The sequence below is a fragment of the Anoplophora glabripennis genome, unplaced genomic scaffold, assembly GCF_000390285.2.
Source record: "Anoplophora glabripennis isolate ALB-LARVAE unplaced genomic scaffold, Agla_2.0 scaffold26, whole genome shotgun sequence".
Lineage (NCBI taxonomy): Eukaryota > Metazoa > Arthropoda > Insecta > Coleoptera > Cerambycidae > Anoplophora > Anoplophora glabripennis.
In genome coordinates, this window is record NW_019416261.1 from 1,618,836 (window position 1) to 1,633,608 (window position 14,773).

Here is a 14,773-nt window from a genome sequence, read left to right on the forward strand (position 1 = left end):
GTATCTAAAGGCTTTTGGAAATTTGAAACATTTTTTTCAAAATCTGGATTGCAAAATTATTATGCAAAATTTATCGAACCGATTTTGATGAAATTTGTTGTGATGATTCTACATAACATGAACTTTTCTTATGCCAAGTATGAAGGTTCTATACCCAACTTAAAGACCCCAAAAAAATTCCCTAAAAAGTAATGTTCTTTAACCCCATTTTTGAGGATTTTTTCGATTTTTACAATAATAATCATGATTCATTCGATTTGTAACTAGTCATATTTTGTAAAATTTAATTACAAAAATTTTTTTCCTCTTCCATTTTCGCCTAGAAGCAACTCTTGAAAAGATATATAATTAAATAGGAAGAAAAATATGACATTTTTCGAATTTTTTTAACATATTGTGTCGCCAAAAGTTAAGCCCACATTTTTTATGCGCATAGAAAAATGTTCATTTTTAGTGATATTTGAAAGCCAAAAAGCCAAAAATCTCCGTGGATATACGATTCACCCAAACCAAAACAGATACCGCCTAGTCTATTAGGGTATGTTTTAACTCTTATACGAACGGCCTTTTGATTAAAAATAATCTTTTAATTGTAACCATAGGCGTCACATTTGGGAGGGTCAGCTGATATTTTAATTATATGTTTTTTCTATCTTCATCTTTTTGGTATTTTTAATATCAAAATCGAAAATTTCAGAGTATTCTAGATTAAAGAGGTACTCTTGTCTTGATTGGCGAGAAAAATCTGTTTGAAATGATTGTGTTGTTTTTGGAAATCAATAATAATCAATCAAGTAATCAAGTAGTTGTCCATTAAAAATGCAGTCTGGCATTATAGTTTTATTTATAGAAAATTTAGACAGCTGCATTTTAGATTCACACATGTATGATTTGAAATCTCAGTCAATATCTGCCTAACAATTACTTAACTTGAATTTCTAACTGTAAGCTAACGTTTTATGTTTCTCTGCCTCGAAGTCACCTTAGATCTTATTAAAGAAACCTGACTTGTAATAGACTGCCTTTTATGCAGTCGGTCCGTCCAAGTAGACCATTATTTTTAGCGCGAGTTGCACCTTCTAGGCATAGAAAGGAGACCAACCTGAGATGGAAGTGCATGTGCCAGATAGGTCGGTCGTGAGCAATGAATCGAGGATTAAATTGAGTAGAAAGCAGCATGGCGGAGAGAAATAATAAATATTTTAAGTAAATACGACCCTTGTCTGGGAGTAAACGAATAGATGTAACTACGATGAAGCAGAATTTAGGTCAAGTTCGAACAGCGTACACATATTGAACGTGTGAAAATGAGACTTTTAGATATTTGCTGTACCAGACATATGATTAAGAGTTGCTTTAAAACAGATTTATGTCAGGAAACACTTTGGTTCAAGCCACTGAGTATTTAGGAAGTTCAATCACTGCTTGTAACTTCTAGCAGTATTTTTAAAACATCTCTTTAATTTTATTTGGAGTTATTGCTATTACGTGGGTACATTACTAAGCAGTGCAATAAATCTAAAATAACTCTAGAACTACTCGTTTCGCAAAAAAATCATGGGATTTTTTATAGAGATACATTTCAAACACAATATTTACAAACCATGACATAGATGGGAGATTTAAGAAGTATACTAGTTTCAGAATTATGACAACAGAGCATTCAGAGCACGAGGCCATGTCCAGAAACTGCACATTAAAGAAGAGAAGTACATTCAACAATATCGTGAGAGTTTAAATATTTCAAGGATAGTGTTTGATAGGTACTAAGGGTATACAAGACCTAGGAAGTGATATACTGCAATACAGTAATGTTATTAAATGATCTTGAATTTCTATTAAATTCAGGGCTTACTTACATCGATACGATTAGTGACTATCACACCGTGAGTAAAGTATCATATATTATTATTTTTTCGAAGCAAACCTATCTATATTATCAGGCAATTGATTCTCTACACAAATATATCTCATTATCTACTATACTTATACTTGTACAATTAAACAATTTTCTATACTAGTTATATTCGAGAATAGCTTCAAGTCATCAACAAAAAATAAACAGAAATACATCGTTAATAAATGAAATAAAAAGAAGGGGTCCTAAATTCGATCCTTGGGTTACTTCAGATATCGCTATAAAATTATCAGATTCAAACGTGTTGTATGAAACATAGTTCACGTTGAAAGAGATAGGATTTAATAAGGAGAATCAGATTGTTACTTACAATTAACCCATGTAGTAGCACAGTTAAATTTTCCAAAGGCCTTAGAGAAATCTGTGTATATTATATCAACTTGTTCTTTGTTTTCTTTATTTTAAAAAGTCCGGAACTTTTTTTTGTGAAATAAATAGTTCTAGGATTAGTACCACAAATAGTAATTGAATTTTCAAAATATCCAATGGCATCAAATTTCTGTGGTTCTTAATTAGAGTGACTCTTCATAGTTCTTTGTTTCTTATTTTGATTACACGATTTAAATTTTTTTTGCCGAATTTATTCTGATACACTCCGTACATTCTTTTTAAAGGAAAAGTTCAGTTAAAGCTGAGAGTAAAACAGTCAATTAAAATAGGCTCTAATATTTTCTACATTTTTTTATATAGAAGTGTCACAATATAGGACATAGTACAGAAAACGTATACTATATTGTAAAATATGAGGCAAATTTAAATTTTAGGGAACAAAATTTTACGAAAAATGTTAGGACTTATTTTAACAATTCAGTGGCTGTGCCTACTTTAAATCAGCTTTAACATATTTCTTATGTATTAGATGGCATTTATTATTTTTTTATTGTTTGTCGGTACTTTGTTTTTTATTATATGTTTCGCAATAAACCACCAATAAACGTCCATGAGAACGAATTGCAAAAGCTGTAAAATTAATTAAATATGCAACAACAGATATAAGCTTTTTTTTTAATATCTATAAAGCAAATTTAATTGTTGGTACGCTGGTATTGTAAAAAAGATACATTTGAAATGTGTTTTGAGAAAAATAATTATAGACTGTGACCGTGAGCATTGTGGTATTTTGAGGTCCGAAAAAGGTAAGTTAGTTAATGAAAATAAGGGTAGTTTTAAAAGCCGACCCGTGTTCGAAAATTTGGAAAATTATATTCCTTTTGCATAAAATAATTAGCTTTTCACTCATCTTGAAAATAATAAAAATATATTGCTAGACGGTTTCCAATGTTCGGAGTCGAGTGGAAAATTATGTGAAAATTTTTAACATTTTTCAGTGATCACAATTTGTCTGGTATCTCGGGTACTTAAAATTAATACCCATATTTCTTGTCACAAAAAAATTGCCAGACAAATTGGAAAATTTTTGAGCAAAACAAAAGAAAATTCGTAAAAAATATGTTAAAGTTTGAATGATTTATTTTTGTCTGGCATTTTGAAATACGCGTATAAACACAATATACAAATGCCAGACAAGTTGAGATGTTCGAAAATGTATAAATGAAAAGTTACAAAAAAATTAATGAAAACTTGGATTTCTTTTCTTTTTCCAATTTAAACGATTTATTTTTGTCTGGCATTTTGCATTACTATTGAAAATACATATTTATATTTCAGGTTAACACGCCAGACAAGTTGGGTTGTACGAAATTAAAAAAAAAATGAAAATAAATTATATAGTTTTTTAATTTTTATGGGGTACAAAATTTTGAAATAAGCACTTTTATTCATTGAAAATTCATGTTTTGAATAATATTTTCCTGCAATTTTATTTATTAATTCGAATATGATTTAAAATTAGAATTTTTTAAATTTACGAAGGTTTCCTTATTTTCCAGCTTTTCTTGGCTAGGTAAGTCACTTCCGTTGACAGCATTAGATTCAGTAGGAAATTTTACGTTGGAAATAGTATCTTGAGTATGTTTCCCGAGTAATTACAGCTTATATATAATATAAAGGGAAAAAGTCGAAAAAAAATGAGAAAATGTATTTTTTACAACTTTGTTTATTTATTTATATATTTTCGAACAGCCCAACTTGTCTGGAATTTTTAATTTGAATTTGTAAGTGTATTTTTTATTAAAAAACCAGACAAAAAAAAGACATAGTTTATAAATTTTTTTACAACTATTTAATTTAATTTAATTTTTTTTAATTTTCGAACAGCCCAACTTGTCTGGCGTTTCAACCTGAAGTATAAATATGTATTTTCAATAGAAATGCAAAATGCCAGACAAAAATAAATCGTTTAAATTAGAAAAAAAAAAGAAAACCAAGTTTTCGTTAATTTTTTTGTAACTGTTTAATTCATTTATACATTTTCGAACAGTTCAACTTGTCTGGCATTTGTATGTTGTGTTTATACGCGCATTTCTAATTGAAATGCAAAATGCCAGACAAAAATAAATTATTGAAATTTTTATAAATTTTTTCACGCCCTTTTTATTTATTTATAAATTTTCGAACCGGCCAATTTGTCTGGCATTGAAAAATAAATAACATTTTATAATACCGCAAACAGTGGCCCTCTTTTTTGTACATTAATATCACTGAAAAATGTTAAAAATTTTCCGCAGAGATACTCGACTCCGAACATTGGAAACCGTCTGGCAATTTATTTTTATCATTTTCATAACAAAAATTTTCATTCTTTCGATTGCCAAACAGTAAACGATTAATTTTTTCTTCTTCTTGCAAATTCACCCCTATGAAGCACCCTTTCGGCTATTTGAAACTGTCTGGCATTTGAAAATTGTTAGGTACTTATTAATGTTTATTTTTGCATCAACTGCCAGACAGTTCAAGATGAGTAAAAAACTAATTATTTTATGCAAAAGGAAATTAATTTTCCAAATTTTCGAACACGGGTCGGCCTTTAAAATCACCCTTATTTTCAATAATTAACTTACCTTTTTCAGACCTCAAAATGCCAGACATTTTTCGATGATGCCACACCCATGTGCGCTAGCTCACGGTCTATTAGCATTCAACTAATATTTGGTTTTATAAAGAAGTTGTAATAGCATTATTAATAAACATGAAGGGAGAGCCATGTATTTATAAATATGTCTTTGGATCTCTTGTTTCCAAAGTAAAAAATTAAATGTTAGTTTTGATATTTGCACACATCTGATTTTGTTGGATGCATATTTAGAAATATAATTTTTGTAAGTGTAGATGTTCGAGACAACAAAATATTTTTACTGCTAGTATATCACTTAATTTTGTATATCCCATTAGTATATGTAACTATAGGTAAAATTAATTTTATTTTTTCTACACATGTGTTGTGTATATTTTTTAGGCATTGGTTAAAAGTTCATTTTTATCAAGGTAATAAACTAGATAAGATATTTGTAACTGTTCTTTGATTCACTGTGATGACTAAGAAATTTAAAACAATGCATTCATAAGGGTTCATGGTTTCTATTACATAATGCATCCTTTTTGACAAGGTTGTTTGGATAATTTTATAACTATAATATAAATTGTCGAACAATATGATACATTTTTTAATTACGGTGCAAACATTACTTGTTAAGTTAAAATTGTATCTTTCTTATTAAAATTAAAGTGTGTTAAATCTTAAAAAAATATATTATCTTAAGATACAACATAAAATCATATTTTTTTCTAAAATTAAACACCCAATAATTCGGAATCTGATTCATTCTTAAAACAAAGGTAAAAAATTATCTACTTTGTTATTCATCCCCATTGCAAATTTTTATATTCGTGCTACTTCGTGTTGCTTCAAATATATTTTTTTAGTATTTCAAGAATAAATTTTATAGGATAATACTTCCATTTGCTGTTTACAGAAACATGTTAATAATTCTACATTTCAATTGACAATGCCTAGATATGGGGGTGTCAATTCATTTAGTAATTTTTGAAATAGATAAGTGTGAGTCCATATTTATAATTCTCGGGAAAGAGTAAAGACTTAATAATCTCAAAATCCTTTTATTAAGATTATGTCTTAATAAAAGGATTATGAGATTATTAAGTCTTTACTCTTTCCCGAAAATCATTTAGTAATGTCTAACATCCATTATTAAAGATTTTTTTGAAAAATGTATGCCATATTTGGTTAAAACTTATGAAAAAACAATTGTGTAAGATATGCATCGTATTTTCTTAGATTTTGAAGTAAATTGCATAATAATAATTTGATTTTCTATATGCTATAATTTTTCCAAAGAATTTTATTAAATAGGATAACACAAGCTAAATCTGAACATAAATTGGACTTATATAAATAAGGTCTAATATTGTTATTAGCAGAAATAAATTAAAAAGAAAAATAACAGAAAACTTTGTATTTGAAAGTGTTAACCATCAGATTGCAAACAAAACCGTACCCTTTTTCTCGAAGAAATACTCGTTTTCTCGTTTGAAAATTACCTGTTTTGATTTCATTTACAACTCCGTTTAACATAACTGACGTTTTTTCTTATTTTATGTTTATTTGTCGTTATTTGTGTACATCAAACTAGTTTAAATTCAACTTTTCTATACGTACTTTCTCGAGATGCATTTTTTAAAATAGTTATGTCATTTGGCACGTTTTTAGTATTGTAATGTTAGTAGACAGTATTTGTTGAAGATTGTCCTTAAATTTAACAGTACCTAACTATAAGTTCCAAGATATCATTGTCATTGAAGTATGTATTAGAAAGTTTTCGATATCTCATACTTAACCGAGTGTCAAAGTTGAATGCTCTCCGAAGTGCCGTTACCAGCATCTCGATAAGATAAATATATTTTTTTAACTAACAAATGAAGTGCAGTTCGTGTGTTGCACTCTATCGATGCAATCAGACATAGCGGAACCAAGAACCAGAGTAAATTCTACAATTGACCCGTCCGCCGTTATCTATCAACAACATACCTCATTAAGATTTATTGCCAAGAGGACTTTCCAATTTCAAAAAAATACTCGGCCGAGCGGATCTTGATTTATTAAAACAGATATGTTCGAATCATAATACGCGAACTTGTTTATAAATAGCGCTTCTATGCTATCAAAGCTTATGGACTGCCAAATTTTTTATTCGGAGGTCATTATTATAATTAGAAAGGTGATGTCATCGACGTTGTATAATGGTAAATAGTATCAGGGGCGATGGGTGTAAATACGTTTACGCAGAATAAATACTTTCGGAAAAAATAAAAAGGTACTGACGTTAAAACGAAAACGAACATAAAATGAGCACGATAATGTTAGACTCTCAATAACTTTTTATAAGTATTAAAAATATTTTTTTTTTGGGACTTCCAGACGCTTGTATTATTCATCCGTGTGCATAATCCGAATATAAAAACAAAAGTTCAACATGGATTTTTTGTTATCAAAGGATTAACATTGGTGGAAATATAAAAAAGTGTAGAATATTTCGGCAAAACAATACCGAACATCGGTTTTCGTTGGATACAGAAATGGCTTGCAAAAATGCCAGGTACCTACAAACGCATCCTTTTGAATTTCAGATGTAGAAAAATACTGAGCATTGTTTCCGAAATAGTCTGCAGCAGTTTACAGACGTGGGAGCTGATTTGTTGACGATTAAAAGACAAGGCGGCGTTTGGTCCAATACGGTAGCTGAAGGTTAGATATTTCAATGAAAATTAGAAGCAAACGGCGTACAAAATTCTGGGTTACCAATGTGTGAAAGCACATTCTGGCAGCTTGAATCAAGAAATTGATTTTATTTCCAAGTCCGAATCTCTCCGTTTCGTTTTCCGATCCCTATCTTCAAAATGCTAGGAATTTATTATCAATATTCATAAAACATTAAATAAATGATGTTTATTAGTTTAGAAAATGGAATTGCTAAAAATTATTCCGTCAATTTTCTGTCTAATATTTTATAAAACGGAAATTTAGAAAACGGCCTACCTTCTGAAAAAATTCTGCCTAAAACTGACCCCAAACGATTTTTAAATTTCACACTGAACAAATAATAATATTTCCTGTTATTTTGATGTGCACTTACAAACAGAAATGATACACTGGACTAATTGATTATAAATATTTTGTTGTTTTTAGATTAAGGACCGAAAGTCATATTTTATAGTTTTCTTATCACCTTAAATATATCAATTCTTAAAATAATATTTATAGCAGGAGTATAAAGATATTAAAAAAGAGGAAAAACCGTGGATTATTATTTGAAACTCAAGGATTTAGAAAAGCTGTCATGATATAATGGTGTGAACACTACATATTTCTTTTATTTGTCTCTATCTTTCAAAATAACTGCACAAAATCAATGCTTGATTTATCCTTTCTCGCTCAAGGACTTTTTCAGTAATTTAACCCAACTGAGACTATAGGGTTGTCCGTTCTTCATGACTTACCATTGGCTTCATAGAAACCATAAGATATACTGAGTGGCTGAAATTAGAAAAAGTTGTGCCCTTTCAGGGTCATTAAAATAAACCAAACAGATTAAAGATATCTGCTGCTGTTCCTGAAATATTGTGAGAAAACTGAAAATAGTAGTTTTAGAAAATGCCATCTAGCGTCCTTATTTCACAACAGACTTCCACACTTCCAAGTTCTACCCTATTTCTGTACACTTTTAAAAATACCAATGAGGCTGGTGTCTTTCTGGATATAATTGATGATATCTTCTAATTATTATTTTTTTATGTATAACTCATAAATCTCCCTCTTCTCTGTAATTGAAAATTTTACCATAATTTCAATTTCAAATAAAATAGTAGAGTTGCATATTGACGTGTTCGTAGTTTTATCCTCTATCTGTTACTGTTAAGATCCAATATGGCGCCCATAAAAAAAACAATTGAATGTTGCATAGCTGAAACTAGTGCCGTAGAAATTTTCTTTCGACGAAAATGGATTCCTCGTATCATCTTATCCCCCAGTACGAAATTTCAGTTCTTTCTGTTGTGAAATAAGGACGCTTTTTCACAATACTTCAGGAACTACAGTAGATATCGTTGATCTGTTTTGTTTATTTAAATGACCCGGAAAAGGCGCAACTTTTTTCTACTTTGAGCTATCCTGTATATCTTTCAGTTTCCCAGATGCCAATGGTGAGCTACGAAAAACGGACTACCTTAATTAATTAACTAACACATAATTTAATTCAGACATAAATGAGACAAATCTCATATACCGTATCGATGGCCTAATTTTTCTATGCATTCAGTAAACTAGGGTAGTAGATCAAAAAATTGCACTACACCCACATGCGCCTACACACCTTTCTCCTAGCAGCTTAAGCTTAAGTTAATTAAGTAAATTTCTAACGCACTCCATCCTTATTATTGTGAGATGAGGTAACATTGAAGGTAGGTCACGAACGCGATTTAACCTGTTCGACGCTGTGTTGTGTCAGTGGCGCCGAAAAAATCAGAATTTGGCGGCACGCTGGCAGAGAATGTAATAATTATTTTTATCCGTAGAGACCTGATGGCTATACTGATTGTGAGTGTTGAGTATTATAAAAAGTAGTAAAATTTACATTGACAACTAAAAATTTAGATAATACAAATACATTTTTTTAATGAATAAAATGGAAATATGCTTTAAATCCACTAATTAATTAAAAACCTTATTCTTTGATGACGTATTCGAATTCTCCACGAAAAATGTCTTAATACTGTTCGAAATTTCGATTAAAAGAAAAAAATGAAAATAAAAATGTTTATTTTTATAATAACTTCCAAGCAAAAAAAAAAGATCCTAACTTGACTGGTCTTGTAGGTATCTCTTACGATATCCAAGACCAAGAGGCCAGCATGAACAATGGGCATCCACATTTTTACATTCATATATAAAAGGGGCATTTAACACCCTGCGTATTATAGTTATAGTTGCTTTGATCATACATAAAAAATATAGATAAAATATGATGGTCGGCAACTTGACGTACTAACAACTAATTTATGGTTTAGCGACTTGCCAACCTCTACCCACACGAGAAGCAGGTGTATTCAGACATAAAAAAATAAAATTAAAGAATTTGTCGCTTTTAATAAACAGTAATAGTAACTACGCCACTGTTATGAAGCATATTAAAATAGAAATAGTTTAGTTTTATTGTCGCTAAAGGAGGTAGCTGGTTGGTCATCATCCAAGCAACAATGTAAATAACACTGTTTATTAACAATTCATGTTTTCGCATAATGAATCCTTAGAAATGTGTGTTAATATGCTATACAAAATAGTTAGGTCATTCATACAGAATGTGGTAAAATATGAATGGATTAATTTAAATACAAAGAACTCAGGTTTGCATTTATTTTTAACATGGATCCTTCAAATTTATGGTTAGCTATTATAAATTGTTAATAATAATAATAATAATAATAATAATTACTATTTTACTAAAAATTTATTTTATACAAGAGGGTACGATAAATGGTAATTTTAAATATATTACATGGGTACTATACTGAACTATAATATTTAGAAAAATATACAGGGTACAACACAACAACGTGTTAAAAATGGAAAAAGGATTTTTATTGTCCAAATTTATGAATACTTTCTTACAGAAATACACGTTTATTTTGACGTTCTTGTTTTTTAATAGGCCAATCAATAGAGCATTAATCAGTGATTTTGTGACAAAAATAATAGTAGCAAACGGACTGTGCCATCATATAAAAGACAGTGTGTAGATATGTTTCTTATTCCAATTTACCATTAATTAATTTTTTATGCAAAAATAAATTTTTTTTTTAGTTTTTTTTTATAAAACCTAAACTAAGGAAGCAATCTGAATCATATTGACAATTTGTAGAGAATCGAAATACCAATAAAACGAGAGGTCGATCCGATCTTCCCCAACTACTCAACCGCGTACGCGTGTTCGGCCGTTTTTCAGCATGTTTAGCGGAATTTTTCATCTATTTCGCATCAGTTTATCGGAAAATTAGAATATACGTTTTGTAGTACTATAGTTACTTCTACTTTTAAAATCCGGCTGAAAAATTAAAATCGGACCACCTACAATGCATCCAGAAAATATCTAAAACAGTGCACAAAAAAATTCAAATTGCAATTGTGCCAAAACTAATGGTCCGACAGCGCCTACTTTGTGCATACTTAAAGTACATATAATTCACTACTTTTGTGCACAGAGTCAGCTCTTCAACTAAAAAAATGCTGGAGTAATGGATTTAAAAAAAAAAACACAAAATTTTCCGATTTTTCTGGGTTTTCTGCGTTTGTAATTAATTATCCAGTCCGATCGATCAACCTCTTGTTTTATTCGTATTTCGTTTCGATTCTCTACAAATTGTCTCGTTATAGTATTCAGATTGTTTCGTTAGTTTAGGTTTTATATGCAAAAAATTTTAAAAAATGCGGTTTTTGCATAAAAATGTTTATAAAAAATTAATTAATGGTAAATTGGAGTAGGAAATTCGAATGGAGTTTTTACGTAAATCTAAATCTATCTGAACGTATCTTTACAAACTGGTAATTTGTATCAGAACTGTAAAAAGTATCTAAAAATGTTAAGAGATCATTTAGCTCAAAATTAAATTTGTATATCAGAGATAAACATTTTATTTTCTTTCAGTGACGTACCATAATTTTTTAAGAACATGTAATCCACATACCAGTGGTATGAGTTTAGACTTATTTTTTAAGACCTTTGAATCTGAGGTTCTTTGAAACCAGAAAATAAAAAAAATTGCATGATTTGATGAGATCTATTATTAGATATTACATTCCTGATATATCAAATATACTTTTCTATAAACTCTCATCATGATAAACAAAAATAGAATAATTTTTCCTAAAACAACTTCTAATGGCTCTACCATCCTTGCAAAACCAAATGTAAGAGATATTCTTCAAACTTGTAGTATAGTATTGAATTATCTAAATGTAAAGTTTGACCTATAAGTGGCGTCTAAGCTTTAAATATCACCGTTAAAAAAAAGAACAAATATGACACCGAGGAGAATGTTGTACAGATTTAGAGAGACTACCTATATATAATAATGAGCTTTTTTCATAATACACCGTTTACAATTCCAAACCATGGCATTTTTATGAATTCACACAGGCACAATGTGGGCAAATAGATTAACTTGATACCTCGAATTAATTTGTCAAAGTTGTTTAAAAATTAGAAATAAATTCATCTACGGTTCTTTAAAAATTTCCCAACATTTTGGTTTTTGATTGCATATTAAAAAAAAACAAAAGTTTTTTGTTGGAAATGAGTATTCAATTCTGCGAAAGAAGATTGTCTCTGACAGCAAGCAGTTGCTTTTCTCAGACATCTTTCAATTCTGATAGCAGTGGATAGATTTTACGTAAATATTCATTCGTAATGATCTCACTTTTGTTCTTACTTTTATTTACAGTTTTTATTAATGATCGTAAATATGCCTAAAGGTAGAACCACTCAATAACCACTAGTTCCCAGTGTAGGTGTAGTTTACTAACGAATTATTAAAAATAATTTATTAAAACTGGTTGGAGTAACTCATCTTGAAATAGACCGTTGGAAACAGTATCTCCATCTCTCGTTATTGATCTGTGCCATACCCAATTTAAAAATAATATTTATTAGCAGCATGTCACATGTACACGAGCATAGAGAGATTGAAATACCTCTCATCTTACAATTAGATTAAGAAGTGATCAAACAGGTAACTCACCTCCAATGCATCTATCATTTCTTGGAATCCTTCTTGGGGAAGGAAGTCGATGCTAGTCTCGGTTGAGACTAATGATTGCTGCAATTGGATAACGTCATCCGTGAGATTCTGTTACAAGAAAACCAATACAGTCAGCATATTGTAAATGCTTTTTAAACCAAAGAAATAAACCATTTAAAAATGCATGGCCCATGGTGTAAAGCTAAAGGATTCAATTTATTGGAGAAAAGAGAGAAACAAATACAGCACACTTAACAGCAATTCCAAATATATATTTAAAAATTAATCAAAATGACCTATAATAAAATTTCTAGCTAAGAAATATTCAGTAGATTAATTACCTCAGTCTTTTTTCCAATAAATTATAGCACCTTAAATTTCATTTATCAGCATTTTTGTTACAAATAATTAGCAACCATTGTTATGTCTTGGTAAATTAAACCTTAAAACCTTCAGTAAACTGTAAATTTGTCAAAAATATTATGTTTTGTGAGTAGTGAATATCCAGCAAATCCCTTTATCTTTATCTATAGAAATTAGCTATGAGCAATAAAAGTCAGTCATAATTGCATATGTACCATATACATATATTTTCCTTGATTCGAATTCAAGTATTTAGAGGATATGCAAGAGAAACTACCTCATGCGATTAGTTTGCTTATGAACTAAAATATTAATAAAATATTAAATTGCAGAAAAAGTAGAACTAGCTTATATGTATAAGATAAATTAACAGAATCATACTTTTCCAGTTAGTCAATATTTATGTAATTCGTAATAACGTTAATTATTTTTAAAGTGGAAATAATTTAATAATTATTTTTACAATGGTTTAGTTTAGTTTAGTTAAAATAGTTTCATGGTATCAAATAGAGTCCACATTTCGTTTGTTTTTAAACTTGTATGTAAAAAATTATTGATATAGTTTCGGTTAATGTTGAAAGTAGTAAAGAACATTGTTGCTGTATTAAGGAACTAAATTATGCCAAGTTTATTGATGTAATTGGTTGGTCATTAAATTTAATCATAGGGGTACATTTATGGCGTAATAAAACTGGCGTTTGCTATAAAAAATTAAGAAATAAAATTCTATTTCTCTTGACATACGTAAGAGAACTTTTCTGCCAATTTGCATATGAATATTAAAAGTGTGCGAGTTTTATTCTTTTAACAAAAGAAGAATTAATAGGATTCTCAAATATAAAATTCAATTATCATCGTCTATTAACACTGGTCTTTTAAATTCAAATGTAAACTAAACATAGATAGCAAAATACACGGAATGATTCATAGCAAGTTCGAAAAAGATTTTGAGGAATATCAAGCATATAAGATGTTGCAGGTACACCTTATAATGTCCAATTTTTAACAGACTATTTATCAAAAGTGAAGTTGAGCTGAAGAAGAGAATAACTGTAAATTCAACATCTTGTAAATACCAAACCGTAAAAAATTAGACACAGGCTGATAAGGCAAACCTGCAACCTTTGAGATTTATCTTTTTCACGTTTTTTTTACACTTCCTGTAAAATACCCTGTATCTTGTTGCTAAGAATGAATATATAGTCCAATCAATAGGTAGAAGAGCTTCCAAAAAATACCACATGGAAACAAAAAATATGGTGATATAGGAAAAAAAAATTCTAAGAAAGATAGTGTTTTTTTCAAGTGGTGCATAAACGGCGAAGTTAACGGAAAAAATTCATAAAAGTCAAAAAACGGTTTTTTATACTTTTATGAATTTTTTAGATTAAATTCGCCGTTTTTGCGCCTCAGGAAAAAACACTATCTTTTTAAGAATTTTTCCTATATTACCATATTTTTTATTCCAGGTGGTCTTTCTTGTAAAAACATTAGGTCGTGACAGTTTGATTGGACTAATAGAATAGTTTAAAGTGAATTGTTCGACAAAATATTTTCATTCAAATCAAAACTATGGCATAGTTTTAAATTTTAAATAACAACCTAAATATTTCATATTTGTAACTAAATTTAAGAAATTTAAATTAATATTAGACAAAATAAAAATAAGTATATGGGAAAAATTTTCTATAGTAACTAGATATTTTCAGTTCCTTTAATGCGGAAGAATTACTAAAATAAAAAATTAATTTACGATAATAATTTTATAATTAGTCATTTCTTTTC

At 29.2% G+C, this 14,773-nt stretch overlaps 1 protein-coding gene across 6 annotated transcripts in view; it reads right to left on the reverse strand.

Moving 5' to 3' along the window:
- LOC108905816 (nesprin-1) overlaps window positions 1-14,773 on the reverse strand; it is a 423,696-nt gene that overhangs the window by 54,945 nt on the left and 353,978 nt on the right. For all 6 annotated transcript variants that reach the window (XM_018708877.1, XM_018708911.1, XM_018708884.1 and 3 more), the window contains one exon: window positions 12,626-12,733. In XM_018708877.1, coding sequence (XP_018564393.1) covers window positions 12,626-12,733 — 108 coding nt within the window. The remainder of the gene's footprint in view (window positions 1-12,625; window positions 12,734-14,773) is intronic.